At 39.9% G+C, this 19,785-nt stretch overlaps 1 protein-coding gene across 1 annotated transcript in view; it reads left to right on the top strand.

Annotated features, from left to right (window-relative positions):
* The window catches only part of fbxw8 (F-box and WD repeat domain containing 8), a 151,019-nt gene that overhangs the window by 34,565 nt on the left and 96,669 nt on the right, over positions 1 to 19,785 (top strand). Inside the window, exon 5 of the mRNA XM_055655595.1 lies at positions 8,512 to 8,669. Within this exon, the coding sequence (XP_055511570.1) occupies positions 8,512 to 8,669 (158 nt within the window). The remainder of the gene's footprint in view (positions 1 to 8,511; positions 8,670 to 19,785) is intronic.

Genomic DNA, 19,785 nt, shown 5'->3' with positions numbered 1-19,785 from the left:
AAGGACATCCTTGAGATTGAGGCAGTACAGCATAGGTTCACGAGATTGATCCCTGGGATGGCAGGACTGTCATATGAGGAAAGATTGAAAAGATTAGGTTTGTATTCACTGGAGCTTAGAAGGATGAGGGAGGATCTTATAAAAACATATAACATTATAAAGGGACTGGACAGGCTAGATGCAGGAAAAATGTTCCCAAAATGTTGGGCGAGTCCAGAACCGGGGGCCACAGTCTTAGAATAAAGGGGAAGCCATTTCAGACTGAGGTGAGAAAAAATGTTTTCACCCAGAGAGTTGTGAATTTGTGGAATTCCCTGCCACAGAGGGCAGTAGAGGCCAAGTCACTGGATGGATTTAAGAGAGAGTTAGATAGAGCTCTAGGGTCTAGTGGAATCGAGGGATATGGGAAGAAGGCAGGCACGGGTTATTGATTGGGGACGATCAGCCATGATCACAATGAATGGCTGTGCTGGCTCGAAGGACCGAATGGCCTCCTCCTGCACCTATTTTCGATGTGATTATGTTTCTATGCCTCCAATAGCTGAAATGTCTGCTGCGCAAAATCTCTAGATCAATAGATGTTTGAATTCTGAAAGCTGTAAACTTGAAAAAGTGATTAAAGGAATCTATATAAAGGTAACTTTTTGATGGTTAACAGAATGGGACAGTTTTTCCCCCAACTTTTTCCCTGTCCAAATTCATAGGGTTTGAAAGTTTAGAAACAGAAAAAGTGAACCTATTCTGAAGTGAGTGTATTCCTTCGCATTGCATCAGTACTTTCCATGTTTTGCACTGAGTTCCTAGCAATGTTCAGCTGGCAGCTGCACTGGCTGTAAATTTATTATTTTTAAGATAATGTGAACTTTCTTTCCATGGGTATCTTATGATTAAGGGAAACTCTAAGAGGTGACAATAGGGGTTTATGTGGCCTGGATGAGATTGAACGCAAAACAAAGATGTGAACATTTTTTTTAAGTTTGTTTAATTTCCAGGTATAATAGTTGTTGTTCTGGAACTGACTTTAAGTCAGTGAGCTTTCCAGTCTTAATTTCTCAGAACAGTTCAGCCGAAAAGCTCACCAAAGTACCATACCACTCATTACAGATCGGTGTGGAACACTCAAATACTTTGTGCCAATGTACTGCTGATAATTGAGAGTATGGGAAAATTGGTTATTTTTATTGGATAAAGTGGATCACATTGATCGATTAGATTCAAATCTCTATAAACAGTTGCACATAAAGTTAACTGGAGAGAAAAAATTCAAGTCATATTGAAGTCTAAAATAAATAATGCCGAGCTGAGCTATCCTGTGAGTAAAGGTAACTGATGCTTGGTAAGCTTTTCAGGATAATAGTAGCCACTGCTGATCCCTGACCGATGTTGTTGTAAATTATCTCAAGTGACCAACAGTTGGGCTACTATTGTGCTTCCATCCAATTCAGGGTCATTCAGTTTACGGGCCATTGACACCTGCTGATATTATATACTAGTATATGTATCTAATTATAGCATTTCTGCTGCAGATATCCATAATCCTTGTTCATACATAACGAGTGGCCTTATAGTTCTATTAAGCGGTCTGAATTCAGCATCGGTATCCCTGAAGGAGAACAGATGAAAATTGGGAAGAAAATTTAAACATTAAATTTATTGAATTCCACCCTGTTTGATTGAAACCCATAACATCTATACATAACTAAAACTCTGATCTTGTGATCTTCCGGTTTGCACGGTTTTTCTATTTGCGCAAAAACAGTACATGATAGCGCTACGATTTTTTGTCAGCTCACTGACTGTTCTCCTGTGCTGCAAGTGCAACAAGTTTTGTTCCGATTGGTAGTATGTTGTAAAAGTTAGCAAGGTTTAAAAATCGTAAAAAAACGCGCCCCGCAGATCGATCTCCTCTCCTGCCAGTCAACGCCATGCGGATTGGTCTCCTCCTGTCACTCCGCGGGATGATCTGCCGCTTCCGCTCGTGTCTTCACTGAAGCTGAGAGACGCTCTCGATGGCCAGCGAAGTCTCCAACCGGGCACAGGTTTCGGAGGGACCGGAAGCGGCCCGGCCCGGAGTCGGAGGTGTCGCCAAACGGAAAGTGGAGAGTCTGATCCTGGAGAAGGACAGCGTCCAGCGCTCGCTGTAAGTCCTAAAAGTACCTCCATCGCAACGGCCCGCAGCTCCAGCCCCTTCCCCTCTGATCCCCCTCGCTGGCTCCTGCCCCCCTCCGTCGTGATACCCCCCCTTCTCCCCCATTGGCTCTTCCCCCATCTTTTCTCCAAGCTCAGCCCCCCCCACCCCCTCCCGCCGCGGCTGTAGCTGCTGATGCTTCCGGGCCAATCCGAGTCCTGGCTCTAAGGACGCCGATGGCTGATGTTCATCCGGGGCACGCAAGGGGGGAGAGGAACGGCAACCTCGAGAGAGGGAGAGTGGGGGAGGAGAGGGGATAGAGGGAGAAGAGGAAAGTAGGGAAGAGAGGACGTATGGGAGGGAGGGAGTGACTGAGGGTAGGGGAAAGGAGAGGTGAGGGAGGGATTGTGGGAGGGTAGGAGGAGAGGGAAAAGAAGAGGGAGGAGGGGGAATAGAGGGAGAGGAGGGGGGTAGTAGAGGAGGAGGGAGTGGAGGAAGGTATTGAGTGGGGAATAAAGGGAGAGGAGGGCAGTGGGGGAGGTGAGGAGGGATAATGGGGAGGATAGGGGGAGGTGAGTGGGGGATAGAGGGGAGGGAAGGGGGTGGGGAGGGGAGAGATGGAGGGAGAGAGTGAGTGACAGAGGGTAGGGAAAAGGAGAGGGAGAGAGAGGTGAGGGATTGAGGGGAGGAGGAGAGGGGAAAGAAAAGGGAGGGCGAAGAGGAGATGGAGAAAGTGCTAGGGATGAGGGGAAATGAGCTGCGCCTGTGTCGTTGGGGGCCTTGGGTGAGTGGTGGAATATTGCGTTGAGGGACCAAGCCTCCTGTGTGACAGGGACCCAACGGGTCCCACTTAGTCTGGTAGAATATAATTTTGAAAAGAGATTAGACCTTGAGGATTTCTTCATTTAAAGAACTCTGATAAACTGTTGTTAGTTTTACTGGATGCGCTGTCATAATAGCCGCACATTACTGTGTGTGGCTTTACTTACCTGACAGTTTCATTGCAAGCATGCGTTGTAAATGCTTTTAAAAGCTGCCACATTAATGGGGCTAAATCTAGTTTTATGATAATTCTATAAAAATCTGTCAACATTTGATTCAATTTTATCTGTCTCTTATTTAATTTGTCTTAAATTAGAAAATTTCAGGAGAGCAACCTACGGGTCTTTCCACTCCCTCGAGAGTTGCCTCTTTTTTTTACCCCTGCTAATTTACTGAGTGCAACCAAGAAGAACAGAGCAGAATTTCATTTATTGATCTGATGAAATATGAACTGCATGGCAATACAGTCCTGTGACTTTTTTCATGACAATAGAGCCTCATGTTTACAGTCTGACATAAGCCAATTTAATCCAGCATCTGCTCCAACTGTCTTGTGTATATCATTAAAAATTTATCAGGTGGTAGAAGTGGCTGTATACTTGGTCAACCCTTGATCCTTGCCATTTGAGACTGTGACTGTGGTTACCTCATTCTCAATCAATGTTGTACATTCCAGATTTTCTTTTGCTTCATCTTCAACTTGCTGAAATACACAACCATTTAAAAAGTACTTCATAAATATCAACTGTAGTTATCCACTACAAGTTCTTGCTCCCTCCACCACGTGGAATTAATCAGCAAATAGTTAGTTTCATCATGCAACAAAGTCTCGTATTTGTTTAAATAAATCTTTTGTAACATACAGATCCAGATCTTGAAGCCTGTTATACTGTATTTTTGATGTAACAGGATCCAGTATGGTTTGCTAAGTGACAAAATAATGGCCGCAACTTATTTTTGTTACATTGCTTGAAATTCCCTTGGGTATTCCAGTCATGTTTTAGTCTAATGCTGATTGTACCTTGTACCTTCCGAAGAGTCCACCAGGGACTATACTGGAAGTTGGACAATTTTATACTGGACAATCTTTACATTTATCAAGCCAATTAACATACAAACCTGTACGTCTTGTATTTGGCAGCTTGAAGGGTCTCATTTTCAGCTGACCACAACCGTTTCCCAAACGTGACCCTCTACTTGTATAATATTCTGATCTACAGAACAGTAAACAATGAGCTGGGTACACAAAAATGCTGGAGAAACTCAGCGGGTGAGGCAGCATCTATGGAGCGAAGGAAATAGGCAATGTTTCGGGCCAAAACCCTTATTTGGGGGAGGGGGGGGGGGGGGGGGGGGGGGGGGGGGGGGGAAAGGGGGAGAACTGGGAAGGGGAAAAGAAAATAAGGACTACCTGAAATTAGAGAAGTCAATGTTCATACCACTGGGGTGCAAACTGTCCAAGCAAAATATGAGGGGCTGCTCCTCCAATTTAAGGTGGTCCTCACTCTGGCCATGGAGGAGGCCGACAACAGAAAGGTCGGATTCGGAATGCGAGGGGGAGTTGAAGTGCTGAGCCACCGGGAGATCAGGTTGGTTATTGCGAACCGAGCGGAGGTGTTCGGCGAAGCGATCGCTAAGCCTACGCTTGGTCTTACCGATGTGATCCTTTGCTATTCAAGTTGACCTCGTGTGCCATAGTATTATTAACCAAATAAAGATTAAAGTAGAATAGAACATCTTCAGGGATGAAATCGGTTAGAGGAGAAGTTAGACAAATAACATGTTGACATATTAAAATGAGATACTTTTATTAGTATCCAGTGCAACAAGGAAAAAGTGCATTGGCTTTTTTTCTAATATAAACAGTTTTGTATTTTCTTTGTTGAGGTTTGATGTCAATTCTCATGTCGTAATTACATCTTTTTTCAAAATTCTAATAGTTTATCTTATTGTTGAGCTCTCAAAATTAACAGTATGCTTGATTTCCCACATGTTCAAATTATCTCCTATAAATGGCTCTAAAAATGAGTGTTGTCATTATTCTTGAATCCATTAGGCGCTAGACAAAGTTTGTGCAGGTTGTAGAATTAGACAGCAACATTAATTTGTATTTCTGTAAATGATCTTAGTTTTTAAATTTCCAGCTCAACACCACCTTTCCTATAACATGGTTTCTATAACATGGAAACATGGTTTCCTGATTTACCTTTCTGAAGTCCATGATTAGTTCCTTGGTTTTGTTGGCTATCTCCTGCCACCCTCGTCACCCTGCTCCTTTCCCCTTCTCCATATGCTTATCTTCCCTCCCCCTTGGACCTTCCACCCATATCCCTCTCTGGCTTTGCATTTCACGCCTTTCCTTATCAAACACCCTTTTGTCTCCTTTTCACAAACCTTTGGCACCTTCTCCATCCATCTGCAATCACTCCCCCTCATCTGTATTCACCTATCACTTGCTAGGCATTGCCTCACTCTCACCTCTCTTTTCCAGCTTTCCCCTCAGTGCTTTATCAGTCTAAAGAAAGTCTCGACCTGAAACGTCTGTCATTTCCCTCCGCAAATGCAGCCTGACCCACTGATTTCTCCAGTCTTTTGGTTTTTGATGATATGAACATTGTTGTACAATAATATTTGATAATATTATTTTTGCCCCACCATATATTCACTATATTCCACAGGACAAAGCCCAGCGCTATGTGCGCTTACCCCAATCGTTCATTGGAGTAAAACACAGAGGCGAGGTCAATGATTTTGTTAACTGGTGTGGGCTAAATCACCTGCAGCACACCAATGAAAATGGAGTTCACGTTCAACAAGTCATTTTCTTCTTTATCCTTCGTTATTCTATATTTGAATAATGGAAGACCCTTTATCACAATTCTGTAGTTCTTGAAAATTTTCTCTCATCTCTTTCCCAATATTTAATGATCCATTGATAGGGGTGTTCCTCTCCTTTAACTCCTTAGTCTTGTTGGTGTTGAGCTGCAGGTGATTCAGCCCACGTCACTCAACAAAGTTGTTAACCACGAAGTTCAGTTTTCCGTCTTTCACTGATGCAGCCCACAATTGCAGAATCATGTGACAACTTCTGCAGATGGCAGGAGCTGGAGTTATATCTGAAGTCCGAGGTGTAGATGGTGAACAGGAAGGGAGAGAAGACTGTCCCCCATGGGGCCCCTGTGTTGCTCATTACCATGTCCGAGACACAATTCTGTAGCCTGACATATTGTAGTCGTCCAGTCAGGTAGTTGGTGATCCAGGACACCAATGGAGCATCCACTCACATCTTCGTCAGTCTGCTCCCTAGCAGTGCAGGCCGGATGGTGTTGAAAGCACTGGAGAAGTCAAAAATCATGACTCTCATGATTTCCCGGCTTATCCAGGTGAGCATAGGAACGATGGAGCAGGTGAATGATGGCGTCCTTAGCCCCTATCTTTGTTTGGTAAGCGAACTGCAGGGGGTCCAGGTAGGGTTTAACCAGAAGTCGCAGGTGAGTGAGCACCAGCCTCTCCAGGGACTTCATGATGTGTGAAGTCAGTGTGAAGTCTGTAGTCATTGGAGGAGCTGGGACGCGTACTTTTTGGTACAGGAACCAGGCAGGATGTCTTCCACATTACAGGAACCCTCTCCAGGCTCTGGCTCAGGTTGAAGATATGCTGGAGTACTCCTGGCTGGCACATGCCTTGAGTACCCGAGGGCTGACACCATCGGGACCCTTGGCTTTGAATTGGTATCTCCTGCCTCTGAATCATGAGTGTACTACATATTACTAACTTTTAAGGTCCTGTTTTTAAAATTTCTGTCTAGTTTCCTGGATATCCTAAATCTTTTATCTTCTTATGTAATTGAATTGCATCTCTATCTATGCCTTTCATTATTCTGTAAATTTCAATGTGGTCCCCCCTCAATCTTCTAATGACACTGTTCTGTTTAAGGTTATGTGTACTTGTCATCGACTCACCAAGTATACCGGTATTATTAACAATTTGAGTGAAACAAATATGGTTGTTAAATATAACTGAAGTGATTGCGTTTTATTAAAAAAATTACTTTCATGCCACAATTAAAGAGCATAAAGAGGGGGAAAAAAACTGGGTATTAACATAAAAAGCATGTGTGCACATTGGACAATGGGGAAAAGGATACATTAGCAGAGAAGTGTGTAGCCAACAAGTACAATAGTGTTCTCAGCATCCAGGCAGGATGCCCATTACCCACATGCCATTTAGCAACTTCTGCCAAACTAAAGCAGGAGAAAATGATGCCAGTGGTTCCTCTCAGTAAAGCCTGTGGTACCACAAATTGGGTCAATAACAACACATTATCTGTAATAAAAGAAATCTGAATTTATTTGTTGAAAGTCAGTCCATAGATAAAATCATGACTTTGAACTATTTAATTTCAAACGTAGCATAGCTCCTTGTTCTTTAAAAAATATCTCTTAAAGTGATTATAATGTGTGGAATTAGCCCTTGTGGACTTATTTTTAAACACAATTTAGCAGAGAGTATCTACATGTAAATGGTTATAGTGGCTTGATTTTTTTAGGCCACTTTGCTTGCTCTCACGGTGTCTGAAGAGTACAATATTTACATGCTGTAACTGTTGTGCTGCTGCAAGTAAGGATTTCATTGTCCCGGGCCATATGACAATAAAACACTCTTGACTCGTGAAATTGAAGAATCCTAACTAATCATTGTTCATTTAAATCATGAATTTTAAATGAGAGTATTTATTTGATTGCAATATTTTTGGTACCTTATTAAAGATGTTGTTTCTAATTCTTCAATTTAAATACAGTTTATACTCAAGATCAGTTGAATAACTGGTTACCATGGTATTCTTGTATTATATGTATTTAACCACTGTAGTAAAGTGCTTAATTGGTTAAAGTAGACAATCTTTTCAAGAGAGAGTTAGATTTAGCTCTTCGGGCTAAAGGAATCAAGGGATATGGGGCAAAAAGCCGGAACGGGGTACTGATTTTGGATGATCAGCCATGATCATATTGAATGGCGGTGCTGGCTCGAAGGGCCGAATGGCCTACTCCTGCACCTATTTTGTATGTTTATAAACACTTGTGGCCTAAAATAATTTGCACATGATTTATCTCTTTATATTTGTGCAAAGGTTATATTTTCCCCTTGAGCACTCACCAAAGTGCGTTTTTCATTCATTTAATATGCATAAAAGTATTATTTGTGAGAAATCAGAGGACCTCATGCATAACAGCTAACTTGCAGTCATGCGGATTATTGTATTAAAAAATGGGCATTTTAAATGGATGAATATCCAAGCAGCTTTACTTGAAAGAGATTGTGGATTTTCAGAAGATTGCTGACACGGTCTGGTGTCTGCTACTTATCGAGACCATACAACTGCATACATTTATTTTTGTGTTGTGAAGATCGCGATCTTCTGTAGTTTAAATTATGCTCTGTAACCACATTCAGAGCTTTTGAGTCATAATCATAGCTGCTTATATTATTTCTAATTAGCAACTTCACTAGGTGGCCAAAATTGTGAATAAACAAGCAGATAATTGAACTGGTTCTTTCAGATACACATCAGGAGACGTGAGAATGTGGGATATAAGCACCTGGGACAGCAGTGCCTTGTATCTGGAAACGTCACGCAGCTCTGCAGAACTTGGACTACAGCCACATGTCTCCTTTGTGAGGATAAATAGCACCATAGCAGTGGCGGCTTACAAGGGTGGTGAGTACCAAAAACACCACCACAGGGCTGTTCAACGATTAACAGTGGCAGCTGCTGTAGACATCCACTGTGAGGTTTAGATAGGAACACTTCTGGCCAGTAATCTAAATGCATTAGTGGGCAGCACAAACCCATTACCATTAAAGTTTCTATTATGTCATCCAAAAAGTGAAATGCCAGTATTTCAGTTCCAGCATTGTGTTGAGGGAAGAAACCATTTTGGCTCCATGGTGGTAAACCCAGTTCTTTCAAAACTAAGTAAGTTAGTACACCTCAAAAGACAAACATGAGCAGCAATTTGACCAAGAGCAATCGATGAAAATACATTATTGTTAAGTTTTTAATTATTAACCATTATGTTGCCATGAATAATATGATTTGATTTATTTGTATACATTTATAAGATGAGTTTATTTTTTGAATGCAGGAAGTTAATTGCAGTAAAAGTTAATTCCAGCATGGTTGGAACTTTGGTACCATACTGGCTGATTTTCTGGACGATTAGATGTTTTTTTCTGTTGTTACCCCCAACACACTTTAAAAACTTTTTTATAGATATTACGTAGCATTGTAATATATTTCATTCTGAACCAAGCACATTTAACGAGAGCACGGTCCCAGTGAATTGAAAAAAGCCCAGGAACTGGCAATTTACAGATATAACAGGAACTGAGGTCTGATGACTAAGGAGTGTGGAAACTGGGACCCCAGTGAATGGAAAGTGAGTGAAGAGAGAGCATGGGAAGTGAGGCACCAGTGATGGAATAGGTGCGTGGTAACATCGGCCTACATGACTGGAAAGGGAGTGGGGGAACCGGGGTCCCAATGAGTGGAAAAGAAGAGACAACATTACTTGGTGAGCAAGATGCCAAACCATTGGAATTTCAGAATAGTTGGACAGCAGATTATCAGAGTTTTACTTTAATGTGGTAAATGAGGTGCTATATAATGTACAAAAGAAAATGCATAAGCAAATTCTGTGCTCCTCTTCCACTGGACCACGTTCTTTCAAAACCTTATTTAGTTCCATGATTTCATACTAAAAGCTGAGTCTCACGTTGCGAGTTGACACAAGAGGTACCCCGAGTTAAAACTCGTGGTAATAACGTACGGTTAACGTACGGAACTCGTGGACGCAACTTAGAGACTCGTGGCGCTAACGGCAGGTACTCGTGAAACTAGTCAACTCTTGCAAAAAATCAAACATGTTTAAAATTTTCCACAAATCAATTTTACTCTTGTGGTTAAGAATTGAAACATTTTAACTCGTTGTAAGAACATAGTGGCCCGTGCGTTTACCTTAGTGTATCGTTAGTCTACCGTGGGAACTCTTTAACTCAGAGGGCAGGCAGCAGCAGATTGTCGCTCCCTTCAGTTTTCCAGCGACAATCACCTGCCATACCAAGGGGTGTAGGTGAGGGTGGTGACAGATAGAGCCGACAATGAGTGGAGAAAGACAGAAACACCGACGTGCAAAGGAGACCTACAACAGTGCATGATCTCTCTCGCGTTATGGCAGGTGATTGTCGCCTGCCCGCTGTTCCTGACGCTAAAGCCTTGGGATCGTTGCCCTTCGTGTTGGCGTGGAGGGGGAGGGGGGTATTGTGCTGTTTGATTGCCCCCTGCTATCCCAGGGACAGGGAGACACAGTGGCTTTTGAGACTGGTGGGCAATCACTTCCAAAGTGTCTGCCTACACAGTCAGTACACCTCTCCTACACTTGTCTCCCGCATTAAGATCATCCCGCAGAGAATGATCCCAGCCTAACCCAAGAGCCATGTCACCCCAGACAGATTAATGACGCCCCCCCCCCCCAACCTCTCTCCACCTCAACTCACGCCTGGGCACCAAAGCAGCTCAGGAGGCGAACCCTGAGCTCTGTCTCACAACAATCTGATGTGCACATCCGTCCACATTCAAAGATTTAATCTCCCGTCTCCCCACAGTGTGTAGACATGGCAGTAAATTCAATTAAAACATCAAACCTGTGTGTTTCAAACAAATCATAAGTATAACTGCTCTGGCACTGGATGGTGCGCATTTTCCCTTTGTAGGTCACATCAATAGATGCAGCCGCGCTGAATTCTACATTTAAAACAAAGCCACAGGATGGAGAGGTCTTCTTTAACACTGTTGGTTATTAAAATATTGGATCAAGAGCAACTCGGGAGACGAACTTGGAACATCGCAGAAATGCCAAGTAAACGGCAAACTTGTCATACCCGTGGGAACTCGGTTAAACTCTTGATCATACACTTGCAATCTCGTACACAGCCACGGGTCTTTCACTCGGGGGACCTCTTGTGTCAACTCGCAACGTGAGACTCAGCTTTAAATACATTTTGAAATGGCTAAAACCATCTGAAGATAAGTGTAATAACGTGCAAGATTTCAAGGCTGTTCAGAGACTCAATTGTCTAATTCTGGTTAAACCAGCAACATCTTTACTGGATCATTATTTTGATTGACATTTGAAAGACCTCATCAGCAAAATGTAAAAATATGTATTTTATTGTCAAAACCCCAAACCACATTTTCCAAAAGGTTGACTGCTGTAAAACAAAATCCAGATTTAATGGGCTGACAGCCTCCTTTCATGATATAATCTTTTTATTATTTCACTAGACTAATTGCGGCCCGTTGGGTCCCAGCATCACATGGGAGGGCTGGTCCCCCAACGCAATATTCCACCTCTCCACCAATTTCAATATTGGTGGCCTGTGGGGGGGGGCTTTCTGGAGCACTAGTATGGGTGTTGTGGGCTGAAGGGACTGGTTTCCAGTGGGCTAATATGGACATTGTGGGCCAAATGGATTCTTGGGCTGGCGGCTCAGTCACTCATGGCTGGTGGGCTGGCAGTTGACACATAGATATTCCTTGAAATTCCATTTCAAGCAGGGTGCAAGGCCACCAAATTCAAGTGCAGTTTCATACTATTTCAAGCAGGGTGCAAGGCCTCTAAAGACAGTGAGTCGTGACCTCTCCCTCCTCCATCTTGCAGAGACTGAGCCACGCCCACACTTCTGGGTTTTATAGTCGTCGTCCCCCCCCCTCCCACCAGAAGGTGCATGGCCTTCATTGCATGATTGACAGGAGACAGAACCTCAACATTTTTAAACACTAATAACTTATTTTTCATAGATGGGAAAAATCCTCGGCAGCTGATGAGTGGAGGAGGATTGAGTAAGATGGTCAAAAATCACAGCTGTACGTGGTAGCGTTTTTTTCTAAAATCAATATAAAGCGCAAACAGGAAATGGTCAAGATTAGACTTTTAATTATATAGAAGGCAAGGCTACTTTAATTAGGCAAGGCTACTTTAATTAGGCAAGGCAACTTTAATTAGGCAAGGCAACTTTAATTAGGCAACACAGCTTCAGCATTTCCAAACCAAAGGCAACACAGCTTTAGCATTTCCAAACCAAAGGCAACACAGCTTTAGCATTTCCAAACTATATTTTCAAACCACATTAAGGGCACTGACAGGTCAGTAAAACCACTCACAGTTTAGTAGTCATGTGTTCTGTGTTATTCACAGCTCAGACTGAGAGGCGTGACCCTCTCACTCCCCCATCGTGCAGAGACTGACTGAGGCACTCAACACTTCTGGGTTTTATAGTCCCTCCGGAAGGGGAGTGGCCTTCAGGAGAGAAAATCTCAACATTTTTTAAACACTAATAGCTCTTTTATTTTTAATTGATGGGAAAAATCCTCGTCCTGCGCAGCGGATGGGGACTCTGAGTAAGATGGCCAAAAAACACAGCCGTAAGTGACAGCGTCTTTTCTAAAATCAATATACAGAACAACAGGAAATGGTCAAGACCAGACTTTTAGTAATATAGATAGATAGCACCTAATTGAAAACAATTGACCTAAAGAGTGCTACAACAGGAGATGTTTCTACCATTAAATGCACAATTGCTTTAAAGCCCTTGTATCTTGTATGTACTTCGTACATATGGTATTGCAAAATATAATCCAAACAGTTTTCATTCACATAATATTGAAGGTTGAGATACGGCATAAAATAAGGAACATAGAAAATTGAAACTAAACCTTCAATTATGTGACAACAAAACCTGGAATTGTGAAAGTTGTTGAATTTTTGCATTTAGTCCACTTTGTCAATAATGAAAATATTTTTGTATATTAAAGTACTTTATTTCTAAATAATGTAATCTGACATACTGCAAAACTCTCACAACGTCCTGAAATTGAAATCAAAGATTAGTATGAAGCAGGAACTTCGTGGGAAAACTGCTTTGTTACGTTTGTCATGTTAAAAGCATAACATAAAGCGATACTCATTTTGTGCATGATACTTCACAAAACTCCATTCCTTTGTAATCAACTGATGAAATCGAGGTAGTAAATATGTTTTGCTTGGCTCTTTTGATTAATACATATAATGGTCTTTTCGAGATCATCCAAAGCACTATGTAACCAGCTAATTAGTCTTGACGCATCTTTATTCGTGTTTAGTATGGTATTTAAATGCAGAAACAGACAATTTAGTCTGGTAAATCCCTGCCATTTTTCCACTGAAGCCCCTTACCACCCCTATTCACCTTATTAACCTATTTGTTCCTCTTTTGTGCATTTATTTGGATTTTCCCTAACCATATCAACAACTCCTTGTGACAATAAGGCCTAATTCTATCAGCCCTCAAGATAAACGTTTCCCCGGAATTCCCTATTGAAGTTATGAATGCTAATCATATATTTAATAAAACGTTGCTATCTCAACATTTATGACTTGCTTCAAAATAAAGTATGGGGGGCAAGTCCAAAATTAGTATAGTAAATGACTATCTATTGTGAGGTGTGATGATTGAAGTAATTTATAGCACCGTGCTCTATAATGAGCTAATGTGAACAGAATGGACCAAGTCGCTTATTTCTGTGTCATATCGTTCAATGACCCCATGAGTAGATTTATTTTTAACAAGCAGATATTAACTAACATTAGGACCAGAAAGGGATCTATATTATGTGAAATTGGGAACAGGTTTACTGAAAGTTTCATGGTACTTGCAGGAGATTACGTATTAGGATGCTGAGAACGGATCCAAACATGCAAAATCTCAAGAAAATGTTAAAAGACTGAATGCTTGAAATTCTTTAAAACATTACGTTAGAAATGTTGTATGTGCAGATAACAGATGTTCTTAAGGAAGGAAATGTAATACTACTTCAATCAGAATGCTTTCAATTCACTGAAAATGTTTAGCGAAGTCCGATGTTTTTAATTATGTCGGTTTCAATTGAGCGGTATCAAACTTCAGTTTTTATAAACTCCAATCAAATTGAAATTGGTGGTAACAATACTGACAGAGTAGTTCAGGCTGTGCCTTAATAATTTGTCAAAACCTTCATTTCATGTAATTGTGAACAACCTTTTTAAAAAAATGTTTTACCCTATTTTTGTCTGCATTTTTACTCTTCTGATTTTTGCATCACAATTAGTGCATCCCTCAAACAAATGCAGTTGGTTATTGGCCTAAATAAGGATTTGTAAACACTGTGAACAGCATACTTTTAGCGAAGTGAATGAAAATATAAATTCTGCAAGATCAGTATGTAATTGGCATAATTTCTGTCAGTGCAAAACACTAACAACTAATCTTTTTCTTTTTTTTTTCTCTTTTAATGCTTAAAAATTCAAATCCTATTTATCTGTTTATAATGGTTGACCGCCAACCTGGCTCATCCTTTTAAAAGATGGGACTGCTGAGATACTCCCTTGAGAAACCAGTCTAAATATTTCATGAGATCAATTATTGTTGGTGTTGGAGCTTACTACATAATGCAAATAATTCTTTTGTCATTACAACAGTTAAAATAAAGTGTTATGTTCGTAATGTGAAAACATATCTTAACTGTTGTTTAAATTGCGCAACAAATACTTCTTAAGATGCTATTTGCGAATCTTGTGAGTAACATTTCAGTAACCTTAGATTCAGAGATTCCTTGAAGTTCCATAAATGTGTATTTTATCATGTGAAGATTGCTATTAATCATTGTTTAATGTATGTGATAGATTATGCCTTATCTGCTACATGGCAAGTTTGGCTTGTAATATTTTGTCAGAGCAGTGACTATTATGTGAAATAATATGATCATTAGTGATGGTTCTATCATTGAATGTAGTCTGAAATGCCCTTGTCATATAATGACATTTATGAATTATGTGGTAACATTAAATAGGCCAAAATGGATATCCGATTATCCATATCTGGATAGCCATTTCCTTGTAATCCTTGATTTCAATTACTCTGACAGTAACTGAACAGTTAAAGTAGTTGTGACATTCTAAAGTATTGGAGCAGTACTCAAATGTTTAACAAGTTCTGAAATTAGACATTATTTTGTATTATTTTCCACTAACTATATTATCTATTATAGCCCTTTGATTCTTGACTATCAATTGTTTTAATTGTAAAGATTTTTCTTGGTGCAGCATTTGTCATTGTGGACAACACCTGTGCTGGTGCTTCCCATTCTCTATTGATATCTGCAGGGAGTGTGTTGGTTGAGCCAAGGTCTTTCATCAACTTGGGACATACCCAAGCACTTAACTGCAGGGAAATATTGTTTCATACAGAAAATACATTGCATACATTTTTCCCAATATGATTACTGCTAATATATTTATCAACTGTGCATCATAATTTAAGTAGTGTTCTACTGTGTCATTTTACCAAATATTGTAATGTCCCTTATTTTAAAACAAAATGTGAATTCAAAAACAAAATCTCATAGAGAATGGAAATCAATTGCTTTTCTGTTGTTTCTTCTATAATGAACAACTAAACCGAGGAAAGTAAATAAATCTTAAAAGAGCATGTCAGATTATCCACAGAATCATGAATGAAGGAGTAAAAATGTTGCTTTACACCATGTTTGCATCATGTGGCTTATTTCCTTAGGAATAATCTGTAGTAGTTTAATATTTTCGGCAATTTCAACTAATTTCTTGAGAAGGAATTTGTGCCGAAGTAGTCTTCCTGTGTATTTCACTTGTTGGAGTTTACTAACATAGATATAGCTGGGTACAGGCAATAAATTCTTGTTTCTTATAGAAACTTACAAAATTCTTAAGGGGTTGGATAGGCTAGATGCAGGAAGATTGTTCCGCGATGTTGGGGAAGTATAGAACAAGGGGTCACAGTTTAAGGATAAGGGGGAAATCTTTTAGGACTGAGATGAGAAAAACATTTTTCACACAGAGAGTCGTGAATCTCTGGAATTCTCTGCCACAGAAGGTAGTTGAGGCCAGTTCATTGGCTATATTTAAGAGGGAGTTAGATGTGGCCCTTGTGGCTAAAGGGATCAGGGGGTATGGAGAGAAGGCAGGTACAGGATACTGAGTTGGATGATCATATTGAATGGCAGTGCAGGCTCAAAGAGCCGAATGGCCTACTCCTGCACCTATTTTCTATGTTTCTATGTTTCAATGAGTAGATCAATCTGAAGAAGAGTCTCGACCCAAAACGTCACCCATTCCTTCTCCCCAGAGATGCTGCCTGTCCCGCTGAGGTACTCCAGCATTTTGTGTCTACCTTAAGGAAATAATAAATCTGCTGAACTTCATGGTGTTGATTTCTTTAGTTTACTTTAGTTCAGTTTAGAGATACACATGGAAACAGGTCCTTCAGCCCACTGAGTCCATGCGGACATATGATTACCCATTCACACTGGTTATCCCACTGCGCACTAGGGCCAATTTACAGAGGCCAATTCACCTACAAACACGCACGTCTTTGGGAAACAGGAGAACCTAGAGGAAACCCATGCACAGGGAAAATGTGCAAAATCCACCAAAAAAAGCACCTGTCAGCTTCGAACCCAGGCCTCTGGCGCTCTGAGGCAGCAGTGTTACCATTGCACCATCAGAGCTTCCTTGATCATTATTTGTTTTTCATCATTGAGTGGGAGAGGGAACAACCCAAATCGTTTTATGCGCAGCCTGCCTGATTACAACCATTTGAAGGGTTATTTGTTATGGAATAATTACTCTGATAAATAATTTGTTATTGGGAAACTGTTTATAATATATAAATTATGTAATTACATCTAGAAAACATTGAACTCTGTTTTGTTTGGAATTCACATATTGAATAACAGAAGTTGCATTTGCAAAATTAATCAACTGATATGCAGTATGACTGTTTTCCATATGGCAGTAAATATACCATCAACATTTTGACCAGATAAGGGTTATTGCGTATATGATACATGTTTTGCACTAAAGTTGTTGGTTAGTGTTTTGTGTGTGACTTCAGTGCCCTTGCATATTAAATTTGTTTTCCCACACTTTGGCATTATACCAGCCTGATTTTATCACTAATTGCATTGTGAAAATGTAGCTGAAATGAATCAAATAAAATGCTTTAGTTGAACCATTAGATAAAATGGCAGAGCTGTTTTGATAATGAGCAGATGTAGCTAATGCATGGAGATTTGGCCATTTTCAAGTCCCATCTGCTATATGCCTGCCTGCATTTGGCGGTGAGCCACTGCTCAGCAGCCAGACAACTTCTTCACAGTCACACCATTTGTCTCCAGTAACGAGACTGCCTGCAGAACCATTTTCAATTTGAGAAAAGAAAAGCCATTTAGTGTAAGTGAACACAATTTTTCTGTGTAAACACATTTCGGCATTCTACAATTTCATCACTAACGGACAGCAGACTGAGGAGGTGAAGAGCTAACCAAAGTTGTGCATTAATCAAATTATTCATGAGATAGAAAAGTATGAAAGGTCAAGGTAAATAGATTTTATATTTCAGGAATATAAGAGGAATTTTGTTTTCAATTGAAGGTGGGGTCAGAACATAGGGGGAACAAAGTTGGAATTGTTCCTCAGTCAAAATAATTTAACATACTCCAACTGTAAAAATGCATTTAAATATTTAATTTGACAATCTTGTACTATTGTGATCAGATGCGCAGGTAGGATAATGCTGGAACAGCATTTCGAAATGTTCCTTTTTTTCAAAGGTTTTTTTAAAAATTTCAATTAAACCTAAATCTCTCCATTTATTTGTCAATGCTAGTTAATCCAATAGGAAAACAATGGTCTCAAGCGTAGGCGATTCACTAAAAGGTGTAGAAAAGAGCCAAATCCGAACATAAAGGATCAAGTGTAGCAGTAATGTAGTAAAGTATTAAAAAGTAATAAAGACGAATAAAATAAATACAAATACATTAGAACAAATGCACTTCATTTCACTCTACAAGCATCTTTCTCCTACTCCTTGTTCCACAGTAAGAAATAAATTCAGGTATTTAGTTAGACTTATTTATTTGTTAATGTCGACTGATTTTGCTGAATAAATAAGTATTCATCCCAGTCCTGATTTCTAAATTGGGAGGGTATAAATGTTAAAATGGCCCTGCAGATATATCACACATGGAATTTTTTAACTTTCTGACAAATAAAAGCAGAGAATGTTTCTTGACGCACAATTATTGGCACGTAACTTGCATTTTCTTTATGCTTTGCCTCAAAAGCATTTTCTTAATTGTGTCTACTTATAATATTGTAGCCACCGCCTCGTTAAATTGGCTTTCAATTCACCCTTCAGCCGGCACGACAATAAATGGATTGAAATATTACACGAAAGGGCAAAATGCCAAAACATCATCATTGAAGGGAAATAGAATATGCTTATTTTTGGGCTTGATAATATTTATCATCTTATCATCTTTTCAAATTGAGACGTTGCTTTGACTTTGAGTGTTTCATGATTGGTCAATAATGAGTTGAATCCAATTCTATAACGTTAAAGTAGAGGGATACTATGACCATATTGTAGAAGAAATATTGCAGCATTCTTATTCTGTGTTACAAATTGAAGGATGAGGTGGATGTTAGCAATTTCTCAGAGGATTGCCCAACATGAATTTGAAATGTTTTTGTTGGTTCTTCTTTATGTAAGAGTCTTTCTGGCTTAAACGGCCCCTTGTATAACATTCTTAGTAATGGGAATTTTCAAACCACATCATTCCTCTGCAGTCTGTTGTCTGAGCAAGGCTAATCCAATATGCCCCAGGGCATTGGTGGATGATTGAACATTCAGTTTGGCTGATTATTGGTACTTAATAGGGTAATCCAGAATCGTGGCCTTAACTATTAGGGCGGCATTAACTTTGTAATAACTCAGTCTTTGAAAATACATATTGCACAATATTTTTTCTGCAAGGAGTCGATGCTTAATAGCACAGAGCTGATAAGCTGTGTGATTTCAGTGAGATAACTGAAAAGGGATCGCACAGACTTGGCACGCTTGCAAGAGTGCGCCATTTTTTCTCCAAATGTTTCTTTACAGGTGACACTATGTTCCATATTAAGCTAAGGTCCGTGACACAAATGGATTTCATGGGATTTCTGGGCATATTGGGTACCTAATGGGGGATAAAAAAATATTGTTAATTCATGCTAATAGCTTATGCTACCAGTGTTTTAATTAACGAGTATTTCAATAACGTCATAACATACTTGTCTCAATAATATGCGCCGTTAAATAGTGCCCATCAGACTACCACTCCATGTTGAAAACTTCTATGACTAATTTACATAAATGTTTCAGAGATGTATCAATTGGTATATTTATTACTGTCAACATTGCTAGAGTAATAATTCTTCTGGCAACCACAATGTGAAGCAAAGATAAAAAGTGTAAATTTTGCCATAAAACTTTAGGCAAATCCAGACCATATATTTTGAAAGAATATACGCTTAAATAATAGTAGGATTATTAATAGTAGGGTAGCTTGCACCCCAGCAGTATGAACATTAACTTCTCTAACTTCAAATATCCCTTGCTTTCCCTCTCTCTCCATCCCCTCCCCTTCCCAGTTCTCCCACTAGTCACTTTCACCAGCTACATTCTATCTCTGTACCGCCCATTCCCCTGACATCAGCCTGAAGAAGGGTTTCGACCAAAACATCACCCATTCCTTCTCTCCAGAGATGCTGCCTTTCCTGCTGAGTTTCCAGTCTTTTGTGTCTACCTATACTTAAATAATACTTTTTTTAAACAAACTAGGCAACTTTGTATATTTTCACATTTATCTATTTATTTTTGTCTTTAAATAATAGTCCTGGTAT

Source organism: Leucoraja erinacea, chromosome 25, assembly GCF_028641065.1.
Source record: "Leucoraja erinacea ecotype New England chromosome 25, Leri_hhj_1, whole genome shotgun sequence".
In the NCBI taxonomy this organism is placed as follows: domain Eukaryota; kingdom Metazoa; phylum Chordata; class Chondrichthyes; order Rajiformes; family Rajidae; genus Leucoraja; species Leucoraja erinaceus.
This window is presented reverse-complemented; position numbering and strand designations above follow the sequence as displayed.